At 30.9% G+C, this 21997-nt stretch overlaps 1 protein-coding gene across 1 annotated transcript in view; it reads left to right on the forward strand.

Moving 5' to 3' along the window:
* Positions 1–21997, forward strand: part of LOC120331262 (uncharacterized) — a 119010-nt gene that overhangs the window by 92566 nt on the left and 4447 nt on the right. Inside the window, exons 175-229 of the mRNA XM_078113790.1 lie at positions 27–255; positions 386–457; positions 575–770; positions 1019–1158; positions 1372–1544; positions 1864–2101; positions 2237–2392; positions 2548–2694; positions 2857–2972; positions 3253–3460; positions 3610–3792; positions 4304–4422; positions 4517–4704; positions 5247–5507; positions 6014–6144; positions 6409–6483; positions 6580–6701; positions 6778–6947; positions 7251–7457; positions 7537–7664; positions 8151–8243; positions 8584–8717; positions 8845–9011; positions 9443–9667; positions 9961–10097; positions 10306–10398; positions 10478–10599; positions 11007–11155; positions 11389–11628; positions 11776–11906; positions 12260–12337; positions 12432–12556; positions 12637–12809; positions 13082–13306; positions 13535–13665; positions 13777–13851; positions 13940–14094; positions 14871–15076; positions 15579–15782; positions 15873–16003; positions 16453–16533; positions 16613–16731; positions 17124–17305; positions 17705–17890; positions 18041–18174; positions 18430–18492; positions 18594–18715; positions 18901–19094; positions 19314–19517; positions 19713–19912; positions 20019–20134; positions 20459–20666; positions 21081–21190; positions 21487–21688; positions 21776–21930. Of these exons, the coding sequence (XP_077969916.1) occupies positions 27–255; positions 386–457; positions 575–770; positions 1019–1158; positions 1372–1544; positions 1864–2101; positions 2237–2392; positions 2548–2694; positions 2857–2972; positions 3253–3460; positions 3610–3792; positions 4304–4422; positions 4517–4704; positions 5247–5507; positions 6014–6144; positions 6409–6483; positions 6580–6701; positions 6778–6947; positions 7251–7457; positions 7537–7664; positions 8151–8243; positions 8584–8717; positions 8845–9011; positions 9443–9667; positions 9961–10097; positions 10306–10398; positions 10478–10599; positions 11007–11155; positions 11389–11628; positions 11776–11906; positions 12260–12337; positions 12432–12556; positions 12637–12809; positions 13082–13306; positions 13535–13665; positions 13777–13851; positions 13940–14094; positions 14871–15076; positions 15579–15782; positions 15873–16003; positions 16453–16533; positions 16613–16731; positions 17124–17305; positions 17705–17890; positions 18041–18174; positions 18430–18492; positions 18594–18715; positions 18901–19094; positions 19314–19517; positions 19713–19912; positions 20019–20134; positions 20459–20666; positions 21081–21190; positions 21487–21688; positions 21776–21930 (8529 nt within the window). The remainder of the gene's footprint in view (positions 1–26; positions 256–385; positions 458–574; positions 771–1018; positions 1159–1371; positions 1545–1863; positions 2102–2236; positions 2393–2547; positions 2695–2856; positions 2973–3252; positions 3461–3609; positions 3793–4303; positions 4423–4516; positions 4705–5246; positions 5508–6013; positions 6145–6408; positions 6484–6579; positions 6702–6777; positions 6948–7250; positions 7458–7536; positions 7665–8150; positions 8244–8583; positions 8718–8844; positions 9012–9442; positions 9668–9960; positions 10098–10305; positions 10399–10477; positions 10600–11006; positions 11156–11388; positions 11629–11775; positions 11907–12259; positions 12338–12431; positions 12557–12636; positions 12810–13081; positions 13307–13534; positions 13666–13776; positions 13852–13939; positions 14095–14870; positions 15077–15578; positions 15783–15872; positions 16004–16452; positions 16534–16612; positions 16732–17123; positions 17306–17704; positions 17891–18040; positions 18175–18429; positions 18493–18593; positions 18716–18900; positions 19095–19313; positions 19518–19712; positions 19913–20018; positions 20135–20458; positions 20667–21080; positions 21191–21486; positions 21689–21775; positions 21931–21997) is intronic.

A 21997-nucleotide genomic window follows, 5' to 3' on the forward strand; every position in this document is an offset into this window, starting at 1 on the left:
CTGAAACCTGAAGTATATATTTTTAGTTGAGGAAGACCTTCCGAACATCTTCTTTCCCTGAGCAAGTCAATAGAAGAGTGAAGTGGAAATATGACGGTGTTGAAGGCCAGGCCTCCAATACAAGTCTGGTGCCACATTTCAGTGTCACCACCTCTTCTAATGAGCAAGTGGTGCCGATGAGACTTGTTACATTAGTTGGGTATGGATTCCAGGCATATTTATTCAACTTTGACAAAAACAGTCTTGTCATTGAAGGTGAGAATCATTTTACTAGAATTACCTATTCTTTGTGGATGTTCAGATTGCAAAATACATTTTACCACCAATTTTGAATCCACACAAGATCGCTGTCACGTTTTCTCATATTGTGCACTTGTATTTTTAGGATCTGGTTTTATTTCATCAAGAACAAAGCAGGATCGATATTGTGATGCAAAACCCACACCAGTCCCAATGGGTAAGTAGAATAGTCTTAAGATAGGAAACTATTCTTATAGAATGATATCGCTGGCACTGTTACTTCAAAATTGCAGATTATCTAATTATACATAACAAAGCATTATGTCTTTTTAAGAACATTACTACATGACCTTCAATCTTCACGTCCCACCGCCTGATGTTTATGCGATCGCCAGGATTCCTTCGTCTGATGAATATAAAGACATTTATCAGATCTTGTCACAATTTTTGGATGAAATATATGGACATATGAACGAAACAGCTGTTGTGCAATTGGACTATTTCGAACCAGATGCAATGCCCATGTCACGGTAAGTCAGGGTATAATAAATGGATTAGGATCTCAATTAGCATCAAATTAAATTATAACTACTGTAAATATTGGTGTACTAATTTGGGTTGTTTTGTTGAAATTCCAATTCTCACTGATTACGCTTTGATTTATGAGCAAATGATCCTAATTAGTTAAATGATCTCAAGACTTGCTTCCAGCATGTGCACAAAATTAAATAACATACCGTCATACTAGTACGATAACACACTTTTATGTTTATAACAGCATCATGGCCCATATTTCTGTTCAATCGCCTGACAACATAACTTCTGAAATAGCTGAGATTTTCTACAATTCGACTGATGATCACGAGAAAAACATTTCAGATTTTCTTGACATTGACCAGGATTCGTTTACAACTGATGGTTTGTTCATTTATTTATGCATGAATAAATACTGCTTAACAAACTTGAAAGCACTTTTAATTTTGTGAACTCAAGTAATTTTTGAATACCGTACAATAAAGCATACTGGTTTCATTATTTAAAAACTAAAAACTGGAACTAAAGTTAGAATATATTTTTGGCCGATGCTTTTATTCAGCCTCAAGTAAAACAGAAATAAATTATATTTTTTAGTTAAAAGGACCTTCGTTGGAAGCTTAACAATACAAGATGTACCTTTGGAAGATATTTTATTGCTAAATAGTACAAATCCTGAAGACCAATCATATTTGAAAAACAAATTTGCAACAATCATAACTGAACTAGCAACAGAAGCTGGATATAGCATGCAAACGTCTATAGAAGATGTAAGTTAAATTATATATTGTTTGAATAAATCAAAATTTTTTTCGAGTAGCATTGACCATAGCTTTTAAAACAAACATTCTTCTCTCTGGTATCCTTCTATTAAAACACAAAAAGAATCTTCATGCAATGACATTATAAATATAGCTATATTTCCTCAGTTCATTTAAACTAATATGGAAAATCACTTTCATTTGAAGCAATGTCCAATCTGGTGTATTTATTCATTCAATTTGAGGTGATACTCGATTGGACTTAATTTTATGTAAAACATGAATTTTTGTTTGTTTTGTTAATTTGTATTGATTTCTACCTTTTCAGATGTTAGATCGCGGTGAAGATGAATTTTTTGGTAATGGATGGTTAACTGAAATCTTATATTACATGGAACCTACTGAAGATGAAACATCATATCTTACACCTGAATTATTACAAAAAGATCTGGCAGATACCCAATTGGAAATTAATAAAAACGCTCTAGATGCAATGGGCAGTAGAGTATCATATGATACTATACTTGTATGGCCAGCTAATGATGTCATTGGACTTGGAGTTACAGGTGAGTGTATCAAATTGTGATTGCTCATAATGAGTCTACGTGGTGTCATTTTTTTTTTTTCAAGCATACTTTTAATATAATACTAACTACCTGTATATATTAATTTACTAATCTCGTTTTTTTTTTGTATTTTAGGGAAAGTCAACCTCACTGATGTAAATTATGAAGATATTGTGTCTATGTGGGTTAATCAACATAACACAACAGCTTATACAACAGTAGCAGAAGATTTGGATTCACTCATTATTGAAGCTTTGAATAAGACTACTATCAATACTTTGTTCAACTTAAGTAAGTGTCTCTTCCATTTATAATGTATTTTGTAAAGTTTCAGAAAAGTATGTAATTTATTCACTAAAATTTAGTAAAACTGCCCTTAATTCAATTATTTTCCATTGTTTCATTAATGGCTCCCAAAGTATTTCCATTATAAATAATATTTCTAGGTACTATATCTGTTGACTATCCCGAACCAAGTGAAGATTCGATTTCCAGTGTTATGATTCATTACAAAGTGAGAAAAGCAAACAATCTGAATCCAGATTTCATTCCTGCCTTCATGGTCAAAGAAGAAATGGAAGAAATTCTAATAGGTAAATTATTTTATTTTCAAAAATTGAAAAAAAAAACGAAAGTAATGACTTCTGTTCGAAAATTATTTATTTAAAATTTCGAAACATCATTTTGAAATTTCTAATATAAAATTTTGACAGTTCAAAATTTTTTGATATAAATTAAATTAAAAATTTTCACAGAGCCCTTCCTTGTTTCTACAAATACTGTGGGAGAAAGAAGAAAATTCTGGGGATTTGCTTCACTGGGTAATGCTTCTTCTCTTCCCACAGAAAAACAAACAATGATTCAATCTTGGGTAAGATTATGTATGCTTTACTTGTTTTTCTTATTATATCTTTTAATAACGCCCGGCTAGACAAGCATTCGAGATGGCGTATTTTAAATTTAAAAAGACCTTTTTGGTTTGAATGACGAACTATCTAGAGATCTAACTGAAGCTTTTAACCTTCTTTGGTCAGAAAAAAGGACAATATATTTTCAATTTGAGTTTAATGCTGGTAGCATTCTGATCTGATTGAAATATTAGACGTTCAATCAAATACAGTTATCTCATGTTTTCAAATATATTTTGCAAGGTGGAAGAACTTCTGGACAACATGCCAAACGTATACCATGAAGACATCAATGTGACATCAATTGATGAGGATGAAAATATGCTTTACTTTGATATTGTTATGGAATATTATGATGTCAGTACTCCAGAGATATTGAAGGATGTATTCAATGCATTTTCTGATGAAAGTATACTCCATGACATTACACCTGCAAGCTTTGAGATCTTTGGTAAGAAATGCATAGTATTCTTTATCAGGTTTATTTCACAGATGAAAAATTACCCAGAAAATGTGATAAGATTTATTATATATGACAACTGGAGCTTGTTAATTAATTCGCACATATAAATATATCCTCGCTTATTTTTTTTTATTTAGCCGGTCATTTACCAACAAAACCAGACATGAGTGTACCTGTGTCCTCAACTACTTCCCCTGGTACAGAAAATACAACCATGGACAGCGAAACAACTACAATTTCTGATAATGGGACAATTCCAACCACAGTCTCTGATGAAACAACACCTTTTACAGACATTATCCCTACTCCACAGCCGGCTGGTAAGAAACGACACAGTTTGAGTAGTAGCATATGTTATTTAGCATAAGAGATTCATTCATTCAAGCATTCATTTTTTCCATACTCAAAGGCTTATTATAATCAACACTTAATTGAATCTGTGTCTAAACAGGGATCTCCGAAAAGAGTGTTATTTTCACCTGAAAACTTTCTTTGCAAATTGCTATGTATCTCCTACACATGCATACTCTATTCATTTGCTCAGATTTATTGTAGCTTTCAACATATCATTGAATCTCTTTTATATAAATAATGTATGTTCCCAGTCAATCTGTTATGCATCCGTTTCCTACTCTCTTCAAAGAACAGTTGAAGTATCAAATTCGGAAAATCCAAGAGTAATCTAACTTTAATGATGGTACACTGACCCTCCAATCTCTCACTCATCCAAAGATCTATACACTCCCTTTTTTTTTGTAAATTAGCTCTTTTTTGTAAATTAGCCCTTTTTCTTTTTTTTTTGAATCTGTCAATTTGTATCTTATTTTACAGTGTGGTTAAATGGAAAATTATCATTAATAAATGTTCCTTCTGCTGAGGATAGACGAACTTTGATGTTAGATCCTCAGAGCTTTATACATATTCGCTATATCGAATACACAGAACTAATGGTAAGAAAGTGTGACATGAGTCAGTTACTATATCTAAATGATATAATAGTAAATGTATACTTTGAATTGGTTCAAATATTATGTTTTATTTTAGATTGCCAACATTTTCGAGAACACATCTATATATGGTTTTGCTCAATATTTTGCTCCGGAAGAAGAAAATAAGAACGAAGGATTAACTTTGCATTTTGGTTTGATGAAGTTTGGTGGCTCAATCAATCCAGAAGAAGCCGAAAATAATTTAACAGATTATTTTGTAGATGATCGCTTTCTAGACTTCAGGTGTGATTTGAGATTATCTTTGCATATATGTGTGTATCGTAGATATTCCTTGAATTTTGCAAGGTTTATATGGTCTGATTGAAAGTCCCACTTACATTACAACTTTAATTATGTGAGTAGTACTATTATAACAAAAACTACTGTTATTTTACATCTGTCAATATTTAATAACTGTATTGACATCATTTATATAATGTTCGATTTTCAAACCATAAGAACTTTGATATCTTTTCATTTTACTTTTTTTTTACAATGCATCCAAAATACAGTCAATTGATATAGATTTAATTGTAATGATATTCCTAAAATCTGTTATGCTGATTTTGTATATAGAAACATGCATGTTTTAATAAATAGATCAAAATAAATGTTCACTATATTGATTTTAATATGATTGTTGTTATTCTGCTTGTTTAAATATTCATTACTATCGCTGGGTTAATTCTATTTCGTGGTGTCAAAAGTAATTGTATTTAATTTAAATACATCTCACACACTCAAATATTTATTATTTTTTTTTTTGATTACATTTTTATCTTCAGCTATAAGCCAGAGACTGTTGAAGTCGGAATTAAGAGAGAGTTCTTTGGTGAGATGTATCTGACTGATCTACCCAGTACTGGATTCCGTGGTATAATGCACAAAGATTCAAGTGGAGCTGAAGTTCTATTTGGCGCCATACGAACTAAATTACTCGAAGTATACTCTGAAGTAATTGATGATCAACCAACAGCTTTCCTACCTGATGGAATGGGTTTTTCAATGAAACCTGCAGCAAAAATTGATAATATTGAAATCTTGAGGTAAATATGCATGTTTTAATATATCCTATATACTCAAATCAAGCATTATAATTAACGTTCATTTGTTGAATATCTTTACTTCTGTGATTTGCTCACATTTTTGAATTTATTATGGTGCTTACTTTACTGGAAGCGGTTTATTTATTTTATACTCTGGAACTTTAATCAAGAAGCATATTCCTACAAATCCAAAATTTAATTGATATCTCATTATTTTTTATACTCCAAATAATTCTAATGTTGCTTAGGAGAAATCTTGAAAAATGTTGAGTTTTTCTTATTCATTTTATGAAAATAATAAAACATGTACGGTATCTATTGGACTACCAGAGAAAAGATTGCCAATCGTTTTATTAAAAAGTCAAAATAACAATTTAATACTAATAATAGGTCAAAATCAAATTGATTATCATGTAATAATTATTCTACAAAAAATTGCATTTTTTAGTATTTACTTTGAAATTATTCAATTTTTTTAAATAATTCTTTAAATCATGTTATTGTAGAATTTACTTCTATGGCGAAAAAAAGACAGAAGTTCACTTCAAAGTAACAACGGCCATCAATGAAAACATCACACCATTTGATATGACCGAACAATATAGATTCTACTTGGTGAATGATAACAAGTTTTCTAGTAAGTGGTTAAGTTATAGTAATGGTCTGATGTTCTACAAGTTTATTTTTCTTGAAAATCATGGCCTAACAATAGTTGAACATTGTTTCTTTTGTAACATCTTTCTAAAACCTTACTTTTTCTACCCTGGAATAGTTGCTTCTTTGAAGTATTATCTGTATCAAGAATATAAATCATCTAACACTGCATTGATAATCTCTTAAACATGTGTCACTTTGCACAAATTTCACTGCATGCAAAAAAATTATTTATTTATTTTTTCAGTTCAAATATTTGAGCCAATCATCGAATATTCTACACTCAATATCAGCGTTCTTATTGATCCTCCATTACCTAAAAGTGAGTGTATATTATATTCATTGCATAAACTTAACTAAACCAGCAATATTTTTTTTCCCTGCAATTTTTAAACCCTCTAATCTTGCTTTTATTTAGATTATTTTAACGGAAAGATTGAATTCACCTTGCCTATTGATGATCTTGATTTTTTCCCAATGGATGCCATGACAGACAAAGACAGTTACAGCTATACCTGGATGAAAAACATTTCTGAAAATGTAACATTTTTGGAATACACACATGGTTTTATCAATTGCATATGTATAATTTATTATAATAATTATATATATTTAGGCTCTTTCTGCTCCTATATTTCTTGATGGTTACTCTATTGTTTCTGTGGATTATTTTTCCCCAACGGAAAACGATAGTGTACTTGATGTTAATTTTGGAATCTGGTCAACTGTAAATGATCCAGAAACAGTTGAAATAACGTTCAACACAATTGAAGATGATAATTTGAGGTAAATATTGATTTAAATTCATATTTTTTTATGAATATTTGGAGGATTTAAGAATTATTTTTAAATTGAGCCTATGGCCATGGTCATCATGTCGACATTGCAGTTGGTTGAATTTATGTTTAAGCCGAGTGCTAAGCTGATGAAATGCCCAGTCTATACTTTTCAAATCTCGTTTCAAATAGAAATTAGTAAATCCGCATTTGAATGAAAAAATGAGACTAGATAAACTAAAAGCGATTTTGTAATAATGCTTTCATTTTTGAAATGTTATGTTTAACAGAACTTTACTAAATTTTATTTAAGACCAAACACAACTGATATCATAGTAAAGCGATCTTTCCTTGGTGAATTGTATCTGCCTGACTGGACATTTTTGGATTTATTTGGATCTTCAATCGACGAAAGGAATCCATTTTTCGCTGTTTTAGAACCAATTCAAGATATGTTGCAGGCTTCATACAACAATGCCAGCCAACCAGAAGAACAGATTGAAGATCTTAAATTAACAAAGTATAGTTTATTTTATAAAACTATTTGAATGGAAGAGTATTTATTAAGACTAAAACATGCAATATTCTTTTTGTCACAGGATCTACTTTTATGATATATATAAAACAGAAGTTCATTTCAATCTAACAATGAAAGAAAATGATGGATCAAATCCTTTTGATATGACTCTCAAATTCAGGGAATTGTTGAAGAATGATAAAATGCAATGTAAGTTATTTTTACACAGTATAGTTTATGTTCTAAAGTCTGGAATTGATATTGTTCATCTGCATACATCAACAAATATTCGATTTGTTGTTTAGTGGTAATTTCTTTTCATTGATAATTTTACATTGTTGAGTTTTAATTTAGAATCTCTCAGATGTGTTCAGTTTTTCCAATTAATAAAGCCTAGTTGTTTTAATTCAGGTCAGATTCCAAGCTATTAATACACTCTCATTGAGGTGGCACTGTTATGTGTCAAAATACTTCAAAGTTCTTCTGATTGTGCAATAATTAAGCCATTAAAGCTCACACATTTTCTTGAATTATTGAATTTTTTGTCAGATGTTATTTGTGCCTGTTACCAATATTTCAATAAACTGAACTACAAATACACATTTATTAAAGCTAAAAAAATTATCACTTCTGTTTTAAATGGCAAGTTCTTGTCATGTGATTTACCCAACTTTTCATCTGTTTCTAAATTTTTAGTTTTAGTTGATGATTCAACATACGCTGACATACAAGTGGATACATTCAATATAACAGTTATTTTGGATGAACCAACTCCTCCTGACTCTGATGGTTTGTTAGAATATGACATATTAATCGACATCTACTCTAAAGTTTATATTGTTTTCTAAAACACAATTTTAAATAATAGTCCAGCATAGATGAACCGTGCCTGATAGCTAAATCAATTTTATAATATATTTTTATGTTATCTTAATCCGATTTCAATATGGTACTTTTAAAAATAGCAACATTTAGGTATCTTCATCTGTGCATGACCCCTTATTTAACATGTATACATTTAGTATCAGCTTTTTAATTGAGGTACTGCTTCTTTATTTGATATTCTAGGTGATTAATGTAATAGATATTAATAGAAAACCTTGCATCTAACATATCCAACTTTTTTCAGATGGGAGCACAGGTGTACAATTTGCAGGAGAAATGACATTCCCAATTATTCTGAATACAGTGGATTGGATTGAAGCAAGCAAAAACAATGAAAGTGCTAGTTTTATAATACAAGCACTTTTGATGACTGACGTGGTTAGTGTTTAGATCTTTCTATTTTGTTTGCTATCACAAATAACTATCATAATATTGCATAAAGGTCTTATGTGTTTCTGCATTCATGTTATGTCCATATAATTTTTTTTCTTAATTTTTATTTCAGTTTGAAAACTTTGATCTCGACATCAAACTTTTGCATTTCTCTCCATTTAATGGAACTGAAATGGGTTTAACTACTCATTTTGTTATCAATTCTACATCAACAACTGATCCATCTGATTTGCAAAGAATAATACAAAGATGGGGAATCAATGTGGCTAGCCCTGAAAAGTAAGTACAAACTAATTCTTGATTGGTAATGAACGTTGATTGAATGGTGAAGCCTTTGTATAGTGCTAAGATGATCTGGCATCAGTTGAATCTCTAATAAAAATCCTACGTTCTCAACACCTGTCGATAGAATTAGGTAGTGAATATACAATATTGAAGTAAAAGCTTAATGGTTACTCTAATTGTTCCTGAATGGTAAGCCTTTGACTTTCAATAAATTCACCACATTATTGAAAGATTTTGGCCTTTGAATATGTTTCTACTGAGAACTTTTACAGAATTTATGTGTGATTTACAAAAAAAAAAATTTTGGTATACAGAAATATTATGATATATGAATAGCTTGATGTTATATTGCAACGAATTTAAGATTGGCATAGAATTTATAACATGAGGATGTTTTGCAAAAAAAATTTTCTTTTTCATTCCAGTTTCATACCACTGTCAGTGATAATTCCATCGAAACGAGAACTGTACTTTGAAATTGATTTAATGGTTGAAAACACAACAGCACGAGATGTTGAAAACAACGACACTTTAGCAGAATCTTTTGTGAAAGAAAATATCGTTTCATTCCAACTGACAAATTTGTATATAGAGGACGTCATAGCAGATTTAATGTTGATCAATGTGTTTTTGGATATGTCTGTAGCAAGGTATAAACTTCATGATTTGATGCTATAGCAATCTTTCAGTCTTTTGTGATGTTTATTCTAATCTAAATTAATAGAATATATAAATTTTAATGAAGATTTGTGTACTAGCTATATATAACATAAATATTGTGCAATTGTCTATGCCATACCTGATTACATTTATTTTTATTGAATATTTTGATCAGGAAAATTAGGTATCTATGATTCACTTTACATAATGTGCCGACAAAGCACTGTTCATTTCTGTATCATGTGTGACATTGAACAATGTCTGACCTTTAACATTATTTCAGATTGATTCCAATAGAAGACAACAAAGTTAAGTTAGTTGCTGACATCGATCTTCCATACAATGATTTACTGGATCCATTTGAAACTACATTATTGATGCGACCGGTTTTGATTACCAATAGATTTGTATTACGTTCAGGTAAAATAAGTCTCAGAATTATAACTGTTATCAGTTTGATTTTCATATTTTAAAATATATCGTAACAAATATTGCTTTGTATATGATTTGTTTATATGGCAAGTGATACAAGTAGGCCACAATCACTCAAAATGACTTAGTTTTTGGCATTTAATCTTATAAACTTTGGAATTATTTTGTCCTAATAAGCTCATTCTATTTGTTCTAGGGGACTGGGCGTTTTTACCAGATACAGAGACAGCAAATATCACAAGCTATGTTGATGCTCCTGATAGATATAAAGAGACAGATCCAATTACTGGTATGTATTGCTATGATTATACTTAATGCTATTTTATTTTTTATTTTTATAAATTATTTATAATTTTATTCCGTGCTAGCTGTGAGCAATGGAAAATTTGTAACTTGGAATAGCGAAGAAGATACTTACAATAGATACAATATCATGAAAAATGATACCAGTGAAGATTTTCTAGAATTAAAGAAAATGTCTGAGGACTTGGTAAGTCATATTAGTATATTATTTTTATTATTGCAAATTTATACAGCAGTGTATTTAAATATATTAGGAAACATTGAATATCTAAATTCAAAACAATATCTCATTCTCAAATACTTAAAGCATAAACCAAGTACATAGCTTCTATAAAGGGATAGTTACCGTAAAAATTGAAAATTGTTGTATTTGTTGTATCCAGATGAATATACATCACAGCTATAATTTATTTAATTTGTATCAATGTGATTGCATAATTTTTATCTAGTGTCAAAACCCTACATTGAAATCAGTATTGGGCCTCAAAAATATGAAATAGACTGAATTGAAACCTAAACCTAGTGAAACCTTTTGAAGAGCTGGCAAACAAATTATTTGTCAATGTATTTCAACATTGGCTATTTGTTTTTCAGATTTCCAGTGTTTTGAATGATACAAACGCTGTGGTATTCCTTCAGTATTTTTCACCTGCAGAAACTGAAGATCTATTTACTGTTAACTTTGAAATATTCTGGCGTGGATCAAGCCTGGACACAGTTCAAAATGCATTTGAGCTGCTTTCGTAAGTTGAGCTTTTTCCAGGTGTTACTAACTGAAAGTCAGAACAATGATGTCATCAACCCTACTTGGCTTCAATTGTGACATGGGGCTGTACTTATATTTAAAATTGTATTCTCAACACGCATGGCATAAAGTGGATTGTATGGATATTATTAGATTGTCCTGTTTTGAGTTACAATACAAGGATACAAGGGATACAATAGGCAGATAAAAATTCTAATTTCTATTATGCAGGATGGAACCTGATTCACTGGAACTTGAAATAGAGAGAGAATTTTTAGGTGAAATGATTTTGCTTGGATTTCCTTACCTAAAACAACTCGGATGGTCTGTTGGAAGTGAGAGTGGAGCAACCACAGAATATTTTGAAAAATTCAGAGAAAAACTTCTTACTGTTTACAATAAGACAATCAATATCACAATTGATGGTGAAACGAATGAATTGGATGTCATCAAAAACATTGAAATTACAAGGTTATTACAACTTATTTGAGCTAGAGTTTCGCTTCCTAGCATAAAGCCAGTGGCAAATTTTAATTTACAAATAAACATAACTTGAAATTTGTAGCCTGCTAAATGCGCAAAAACTACAAATGACAAATTTTTTAAAACATTTCATAGGATTTATTTCATTGACGAATCCAAAACTGAAGTTCATTTCAAAGTTCTAATGGAGAAAAATAGTTTGATGGATCCATTCAAAATGACAAAACAATACAGACAACTTTTAGAAAACGACTTTGAAATTCCAAGTAAGTTGAAAATAGGTCGAGGTAAGAATATCCAAAAAGGATGATTTCAAATACACATTGGTATAATCGACCAAATTTCAAAGAATTTCTGAATTATGTAAAAATTCCATTTAACCACTCGTTAGATATAATGGAGTGTAACTTATGGTCCATAATTTTTATTTTTGTCATATTGAATTTTATTGTATCAAAAATATTGGAAGAATGATGGCTGAAGCATATCGTTCTTTATGATATTTGTGAATAAGAATTAATATTGTCTTTCTCTAATATTTTTTTTATCATAGAATGAATAAACTGCCAACTCTCTTGCAATTTTAGTTTTCTTGTGTATTAACATTTACTTATTTAAGGTATCTCACCATCACCAGAAATTGAAATTGACACCTTCAATATCACGGTTATTGTGGATGCACCACCACGAATGCCTGGTAAGTATGAATTAATATTCTAGGATTGAATATTCTACATACAATGTTATCCAAAAAGAAAAATTTGGAAATTTGATTTATTTTTTATTTTTAGACTCGAATCATTTCAATGGGAAATTTATGCTTTCAAATATTGGTGACAATGTTGATTTACGAAAAGCAATGTTAAACAGAACAAGTGATGATTTTAAATACATGGAGGACACAGTGGCAAATATCGTATGTGCTGCAGGATGAAATTGAGCAAAATTAAAAAATTAAAGCAATATTTTGAAATACAACTTTTATTTTTTTTCAAGTTTTCTGATGTATTCCACAACGTGTCAAAAGCAGCAGCGTTTACACAATATTTTTCACCTGGAGATAATCAGGATGAGCTTGTGTCACATTTTGAGATATTCTGGCCTACAGATGACCCAGACTCTGTCAGGGAAATTATTGCGGGATATTCAGAGCAAGAAAGCATAATAAAGTATGTTGCAACAATTTATTCTATATCTTTTCATCACATATTTTATCATATTTTTCTGCTTCTACTACTGTCTCTTTATTTTGCATTTTCGTATTTAATTTATCATTATCAGATTAATTTTCTCTCAAATTCTAACTTTCCAATGCTTACTTTCGCAGAATTTTTTCAGGATTCTTTTATTAGGAAATCTCCCTTTTTTTGGAATTTTCATACATTGCTCATACTTGTCTGTACTTTGTAAAAATGGAAACAACAATGTTGATTGTTTTTAGACTTGAACCAGAAACAGTTGAAATATCCATTCCTCGAAAATTTTTGGGTGAATGTGTTTTATATGGAACACCAAGTTTGTTGGATGATTCTAATCTGAATTGGATTGTGGATGAAACCGATGAGGCCGCAAGAGAACTTTTTGAAAGCATGAAGAACAAACTTTTAGATCTATATAGCAAAAACGATGATTCATTAGGAGATGTGGAGGACATTAAAATCACAAAGTAATGGAACAACAAAAATTGAATTCTTGTGCCAAGCATTTTCAATCATGTTACAACAAAATTTTATCCACACATAATACAATTGAATTTCCCATTTTTCTTAATGTGATAGTCAATGTGTGTTATCCGTCGGTTTTTATGTTACTGAGTGAATGCACCACATTGCGTAGATGTTCTCAAAATGTTCTGTAAAAATCACATTCATACTGATCTTTTATTTTATTTTAGAATGTATTTCTATGATGAGAATGAAACTGAAGTCCATTTTGAAGTTTTTATGGCAAAGAATGACGTTGCTGACCCATTCAAAATGACTGAACAATATCGAGATTTATTGGAGAACAACAATACAGCTTCAGGTATGTCACTATGCATCAGCATGTTAGTCGATTACATTTTTTCATTTGTTTACTTGCACAAAATAAGAATGATGTTGATAATATTACTAAAACCAATTTTTTTGAATTCAGAAGTATTTGCCGATGCAACAATTGAAAGTTCAACATTTAATATATCGGTTCTTATTGATCCACCATATCAAAAACGTGAGTATTTATGAACTTGTGTTAAATTTCGTATTGTCTCGTAATCGAATTATTATTTCTTTATATTTAAAATATTTTATATTTTCAGTACCATTCTATTACAATGGAGAAATTGTATTCATTACACCAAATCCATTTCTATCTGGTGATGTATTGACTGACCTTGATGTAAATATTCGACAAGCATTAGTTGATAGAAGAAGTGAGGACCATAAGAAATTGATGGATGCTGTCCAGGAACTGGTATATTTTCATGAAATATTCTATACAATACAGTAAAGGGAGTTGTTTGATTTGTTGTTGTGTAATTTTATTAATGCAATAAGAGGTTTGCTTATATGAGGAGGAAATATTTTGGTGAGTAGGATACATGTATTAACATTGAGTAACGCATATCCGCCTATATAAGCCGATTTAAAAAAATACAAAAAAATGCCAAACTAAATGGGGCTTATACGCGAGTATCCTTAATCATACTAAAAATTCGGCTCATACGCACATAACTCTGATCGCACTCAAACAAAATGACATTATGCTAACTTAATTCCAACAGCTACAACTCGAACCATGCAGGATAAGTTGTGTTAAGTTTTCACGATAGGAGCGTGCACGCTCACATTGTTATAAACGTGATTGCTTGCATGTTTACGTTATGACAGCAATAACAGTCTGAGTAGGCTTATATGGGAATTTTTATAAATTCACTGTTTTAGGGCTTATATGCGAGGATATATACGTACTTGTGGTATAACTAAACCAAGAATTTTATGTTGATCACAAATGTTCATTGTCAACACCACTTTTGATCTGGTCATCGATTTTTAATTTTTGCAAGTTTATAAATCAAGACACTTAAACACATGCACATCACTGTGCCTATGGTACTGTGTCATCTACGGTATTTGTTACATGAAATATGAATCACATTTTGAGTATCTCTCACATATACAAACTTGTTATAAACATGCTCACAAATTCTCTTTTTTGATTTATAATGATGATACAATTTAACTGTTAAGATTGACACATATTTCGTCAGTCGCTTGGGTGCAGATGGAGTGTTCCTTATACAACCTGATTATTTTGGTCCCTACTCTGTTACCATCGTTGACGAAGATATGTTTTCTCTGCAATTTGGCGTGTGGTCACGAACAAACTCTACAAATACTATAAAGGAGATGGTTGAACTGTATGGATCCAATTCTGATGAATCACCTGACATTGGGTATGTAAAGAAATTATTGACTGGTATCAGAATACTAGGAAGTTGAATAATATTTTTGTGTTACATATTTTAAATAGAAATTTATTTATATCAGAAATACAGCTGGAGGTTCCTTTGTTATTTGAATTTACAAACATCTTGAAATACTACTGCTTTTGACTGTATGAATCGCTGTAAGAGTGAATTTTTTATGAGAACAACACTGGTGTGGTAGTCTTGTACATAGGTGCCATATCATAGATAGATAGATATTATATCATTACTCATTGACAATCTTATATTTCAATCTTGTGACTATCATGTTGAAGTGTGATATATTAAAACTGTATAGGTTATGCAGAATTGCTAAGATTTTAGTTATATTAGCATGTACTCATCGATGGTGAATTGACTTGAACCGTGTTCATAGCAAAGGTATAGAATGCCTTTTGAAATAAACTTGCTTCTACTTCAACTTATTCGTATAAAAACAATTCAATTTTTAATGATTCAAATTTTACAGTTATTACTCCGGATCAGCTGAAATTGGTTTGAATCGTAGCTTTGTGGGAGAACTGTACCTTTTTAATGCAACACAGCAGTTGGGAATGATGCTCAATGATACAGATGATCTGAATAAGTACTCATTGTTAGCAGAGGAGTTATTAGCAATATATAATGAAGATGTGGTGGAATCAGGCCAAATTCAGGAAATAAACATTGACAGGTATCTGATTATGTTTAATTCATGTTTTATTGGCGTCATTTTGTAAAATTGTCAAATTTCTAGTGAATAATTTTATTTCTATGTTTGCAGAGTTTATTTCTATCAAGAAGATAAAACAGAAGTGCATTTCTCCTTAACGATGGGAGAAAACTACCCAGCGAATCCATTTGAAATGACAAGAAAATTCAGAAATATACTGTTTGGAGAAGAATACGTCCAGCGTAAGTTATTGTCATTTTTTATTCCGATTTTTTTTGCTTTTTAACATTTGAAAGCTTTGTATAATATGAATAAACCTTGGCAGTCACGTAGATTCTTTACCAAATATAATATTTATTCACTATAGACAGGATTCAGTAGTTATTCAATTTATCTGCCAAATGCAGAACACAGGCACAAACAGAGCGAAGGAAGGAAATTCCACATTGCAGAAGTTCTTGCAAAACCACTTTTAGGATAAGAGTTTTATTTACAAGTTGCAGTGTATGCAGGCCAATCTAGTGAAACAATCTGAAAATTTTTAGATGAAACAAAGGAACAAATATGAGAGAAACAAAGTCTCTTGTAATAATTTTAAAACAAGTCAAATGAAGCTGCATTTTGTCGATGGGAAATATGTTTTAAGCTTAACTCTATCTTAGTTTATAATTTTTATTTGTTATATTTACAGTATCAGATGATGAAATTGTCAATATAGAAGTGAACACTTTCAACATTTCAGTTCTTTTGGATAAAGATAGTTTGGTTAAAAGTATGATATTTTTTATGTTTATTGTACTGTTTACTCAATCATATATATATATATATTTGTATTTAAATTTCCCATTCAGAATCTTACAGTGGAGAGATTGGATTAAGCTCTATAGAGGTTAATGTTAGTTGGGTTGAGGCATGTGTCGATCAGTATTCTGAGAGCTTTATGCTGCAAAAAGCGGCAGTTGAAGAAATGGTAAGTTTTAGTGGTTTTCATTTGACTATGATATGAATATCAAGCATATAAGCATTGGAAAACTATTTACTTTGTGAAATATAACTTGGGACATAGTTGTTGAGGATGTTATACTAATTTCAAAAAATCTGCCTTATGTGATTGAAAATACTTTTCTATGACCGAAATCACTAGTTGAATAAATTAGACAAGGGTTTTTCAAAAACATAGCAACATTTGGGAATGAATTAGTTGTTTGGTGACATTCGAAATAAAAAGTAAGATGGCTGAAGCTACAAAATATAATTTTAGTTAATCTGTAATTTGTTTTGTTTTTCATGAAAACTTCTATTTCATGTCTGCATTTTTGATAGGATATATTATTATGTTAAATTTTTTATATTTTGTTTCAGCTTAATCCAATTATTGTCGGCATAGAAAATATTCAAACAATTGAAGTTCAATATTTTGCACCCAATGAGTTTGACAATAATACAATGGGTTTGACAGCTCATTTTGTCATTAAGACTCCAATATTTACTAGGGATGGCGATTACTTTGAACAACAAATCGTCAATTCCGGCATTGCCTACGAGTAAGTAATATCATGGATTAGTGAAAAAATTTCAAAATTTTGTTATGTCTGCTATGTTGGCACAGGAACATAATGTCTGGAATATGATTCATTAGTGAACTTGCTAAATATTCAATGAATTGGTTTATTTCGCTTTTTGTGATCTTTATAGATTATTTGACAAAGGTTCCATAAAGTTTTAAAAGTAAGTATCTTCACTTAGCTGCTTAACCATACAAACACAAACTAACCTGGATATCCTTTTGCAGCTTCACTGAATAGGGTAGGGTTGGTTATATATTAAGATCAATTGCATTTGTATCATACCCATCACTGCATTATCTGGTTTGTCTTCAGAAAACTCCATTTCCATATAATTTTTAACCTCATACTCATGAAACAATATTCATTTATTTTTAGATATGCTATAATTCCAACGACAAGAGAATTCTTTTTTGAAGCGCTTTTGGAAATGAATAATGACACTTTCTTTGATGAGCTACAGTCTAAAAATGTTACTCTGCCAACTCCAATATTGGAAACATTCTCAAATGATATCTATGTAGTTTCAGATATAGAATCAGAATTGCAAATTGATACACCCAGGTCTGTATTCAGGCAATTTTCTGTTTTTTTTTACTTGTGCAACTTCATAGCCTTTTTACTTAGTCCACCTTTAGACAATCATAGCTTAAATTTCTCGATAATTTAATATTTTCTTTTTAATTACACTATGTTTGTTCACGACATTTTCAGCATCACACGAGTTGGTGTAAACCTTTTGAAGATTGTCAACAAGATATACATGCCAATGAATTATTTGAATGGCCCATTTATGCTTACAAGGCGACTACGGGACCAAATGGCAACGCATGATTTTGATGTTAAAGGTTAGATCTTACTATTATTTATGAACAAGCTATAATATACCATATACCTATGAGGAAACTGTGTATGGAATGACTAGTCTCTTTCTGTTTTTGTGTGACTTACACAATTAAGAAAATACACTGATTGGTCAGTTGACAATGGACATGGGATCAAACTCTCTTACTCTGTGAAGTTGAGCCTAACACTTGAATTATTTTTCAAAAATTTATATTACAAATGATTGTAGTCAATAATAATGAATATTACTTTTACAGATTTTGATGCGTCTTTCAAAGAAAATGTTAACATTACAACTTACGTCAGTGACTTTGGACTCAGTAAGTTAACATTTTATCACATCAACCTATATTTTGCAAGAAAATACAACTTACTCTTTTGCTTCAGATAAAGCTTATTGAATTTTTTTGTTGTTGTTCAGTTACATTCAATGGAAAGATATCTTTCCCCAACCATGAAGGAGAAAGTTTGAGCTGGGTCGATGCAAGTAAAGACAACAATAGTAATAGTTTCAACATGCAGTTGGAGCATTTGAACGATGTGGTATGTTTATTGAACATTAATTTAGTCATGTATGCTCATAAAAATTTATTGAGGTCGATCTAGTGTTTCCTTTTGCCAATTGCCACATAACTTTTTATAACTAATCTAATACATTTCTCTTTCAGTTGCTAAGTTATATTGAAATATTGTTAGTAAATATGACTAATCATTGACTTTGTTTTCAGCTCCTTCATACATTCTCTGAATATTCTGATTATTCTATCACATACAAACCGCAGTATTTTTCACCATATTTTGCTGATGATGGTTCTGTGGGATTAACTGGATATTTTCTTTTGCTGTCACCTGTATACAATCCTGTAGAATTAGAAATGCAGATCAAATCCATGTCACAGTTCTTTGTGGATTCTGATAATGAGTAAGTATACATTAATAGCTGTATACACACAACTAGCATTTATGTTTGATATGACTGACTTTTGATGCTCAAAAAAACAAGTCTATGAGAGGTTGGGATTCCTACTATACGCCAATAACTCGTTTTCGAAGGGTGAGGTAAATTTTGTGGTTTGGTTGAATTCTACGCTGAAGGACCTATGAATGAACTGCCATTAACCATTGTATTTACTTTTATTAGATTTGTCAATGACAGTGTTTCCATTCTTACACCACGTCAGCTGTACTTTGAAGCATATTTGGATGTGAGAGATATAGAGTTGCAATATGCTCTATTAGAAAAGGACGAGGTTGCTTGGAACAAATTTTCTGAATTGTTCTATTATGTGGAATATAATTTGAAGACAATTACAAACAATGCCAACTTTACTATTGGAATTGATAGGTGAGTACACTGATTGATACAGGTCAAATATCTTGAGTTTGCCATTCATGAAATAAAGTGAGCTAGAAACTAGAAACATTCCAGTCATTCAAATCTATGAAAACCAGATAGAATATTTGAGAAGTAGATTCTGGTTACCAATCTGTTAGTCAAACAAACACTATATTATGTATTTTATGTTATAACAATATACAGATTTGAGATTGATCATGACCGGCTCAAAATTGTCGCAAATATTTCCCTGCCTTCCAACACTCAACTTGAACCCTTCAAAATGACTGCTGATCTAAGAGGTCTTATGATAGAAGACGACAATTATGTAATTTACTCTTCATTGTCTGGTCTCGAAGCTGTATTTGACACTGTCAATGTTACATCATATGTATTACCTCCATGTAAGTAACGATGTGCTTCTGTTAGAAGAAATTTTATTTTTGGTGATATTTGTGATAATCTAAAAAAGGGAAACAGATGATAAGCCATTTCTTTCATTTGTTTCAGATGTAGAAGGAGATATAGTTACCGGATATTTCCTCATTCAGGATTTGGAAATCTATGAAGTTGTGTTATTATACAATGACTCTGACTCGGATTTGGCAAAAAAACTTAAAAAACAGGTTTGTATGTTAAATTACTGGAATTTCTGAAAGTTAGAATAATTTCCAAGAACATTAAATTTAAATCATTTGTCGCGAAATATGGTATTTGGTAGTATGTTTGACCTTTTAAACTTGGAAATATTTCCCAAGCCTCCAGTCATGTATAAGCCATAATTCGCAAAAGAAGTTTAATTATGTAAAGTAAAGCAATCCACCATCTACATTGCAGTTAAAATTCTATCCTAACACTAAAACCAGTATAACTAGTGGTGAATACTTCAACGATGTTCAGTGTTTATCAATAAGGTCTATATAGACTACAGCAGTTCATTTTATTTTTAGATTGAAGATCCAATTAGAGAGAATCAAGATGATTTAGAAGATCCATGGTTAGAAGATGTTGAGGTTCAATATTTTGAACATACACCAGAAGGACCAGTAAAGGCTCATTTTGAATTAAAAATTGATCCCGAAGCTAATCTCACTGATGATGAAATTGAAGATATACTCAATGATTTACCAGATGTTCCAGATGAATTCACCATAGGAAGTTAGTGTCTACTTGTTGTTGGTTTCAGCTCTCTTACTGAAAATTTGACTTAGTCTTGTCAGTCAATATAGTACTGAAGAAATCTTTTTTCACAGGCAACTTAAATATTTTCAAATTAGGTTGCTCAAAAGCCTGAATTAGCAGTAATCTAAATACGGTAGTTTCTAACCTAAGCCAGTCAAGAATTCAACAATCTCTAATGTTATTTATTGGTGGGCAATGCACCACCTGGTTCCCCATCTCTGTGGTCTCTCCCGGCATTGTGGTGAATTTCCTCTCATTATGAGTGAGATAGTTTGACGTTGAGTTGAGCAACTCCTCATGAAGAATAACAAAACAGTAATTCTGGCAGACACAAAATTTAAAAATAATTATTTGTCATGAATTTTTACTTTATTTATATAACGAACACAGGTCCACGAGATTTCATTGGCAATTTTACAATGGATTATGATCCAGAAGTTGATTATGAAAATGAAACTGATCCTACCTATCAAAAGACTTCTGACGACATTTCTGATATGGTTAGCATATTTTTTATTCAATAAACATTCTATACTTCATGTGGTTCAGTATTCTATTAAAAATTAATTTGTAGTAGTTATACAATGTGTAAAAACTTAATAAAATTGCTGGTATTTAGTACTCATGTTTCACAGTCGTTATGTCTATTATGATTGCTGCATATGGTGCCAAAATACCAATCAATAGAGCAGATTAGACCCCAATTCCAGTTTTCAGTCAATTATTGCATTAAATATATAGAAATATATCAATTTGATATTATCCAATTTTCTTATGCCAATTTATCATCTGACAGATCAAAGATGCAGTTGCTAATGACAGTACTGTAGATATCGATCCATTCAAACCAAATGACGATGATGAGAATGTACAAGTTGAATTCGATTTACAACTTCCTCCTAATGATTCATCAATTGCACCTGATCTACAAGAGAAAGCTAGGGAATATGAAGATTTTGATGGACTTGGAATCTTGAAAGATGACATGATTATCAGAGGTAGAAATATTGTTGTTCATTTGTTGATTGCTATTGTTTTAGTCTAGTGACACATCAAACATTTTACCATTAATAATTTTTCACTAGTTCCTGGACCATTCCTGCCACCAGAAACCTTGACAGCACCTGAATATACAGGATACTTTGTTGTAGATGGCCTCAGTACAGGACAAGTTGTAGAAACATGGAAAGATGTTGATTCACCGGTCTCTCAAGAGCTTGCATATCCATTGTTTGATACTGTAAGAATCAAATCTCATTTATATTTTGTTATGATGCGTTTCTAATTGATTGTGTATTAGAATTAGA

The sequence above is a fragment of the Styela clava genome, chromosome 6 (genome assembly GCF_964204865.1).
Source record: "Styela clava chromosome 6, kaStyClav1.hap1.2, whole genome shotgun sequence".
Classification (NCBI taxonomy): Eukaryota; Metazoa; Chordata; class Ascidiacea; order Stolidobranchia; family Styelidae; genus Styela; species Styela clava.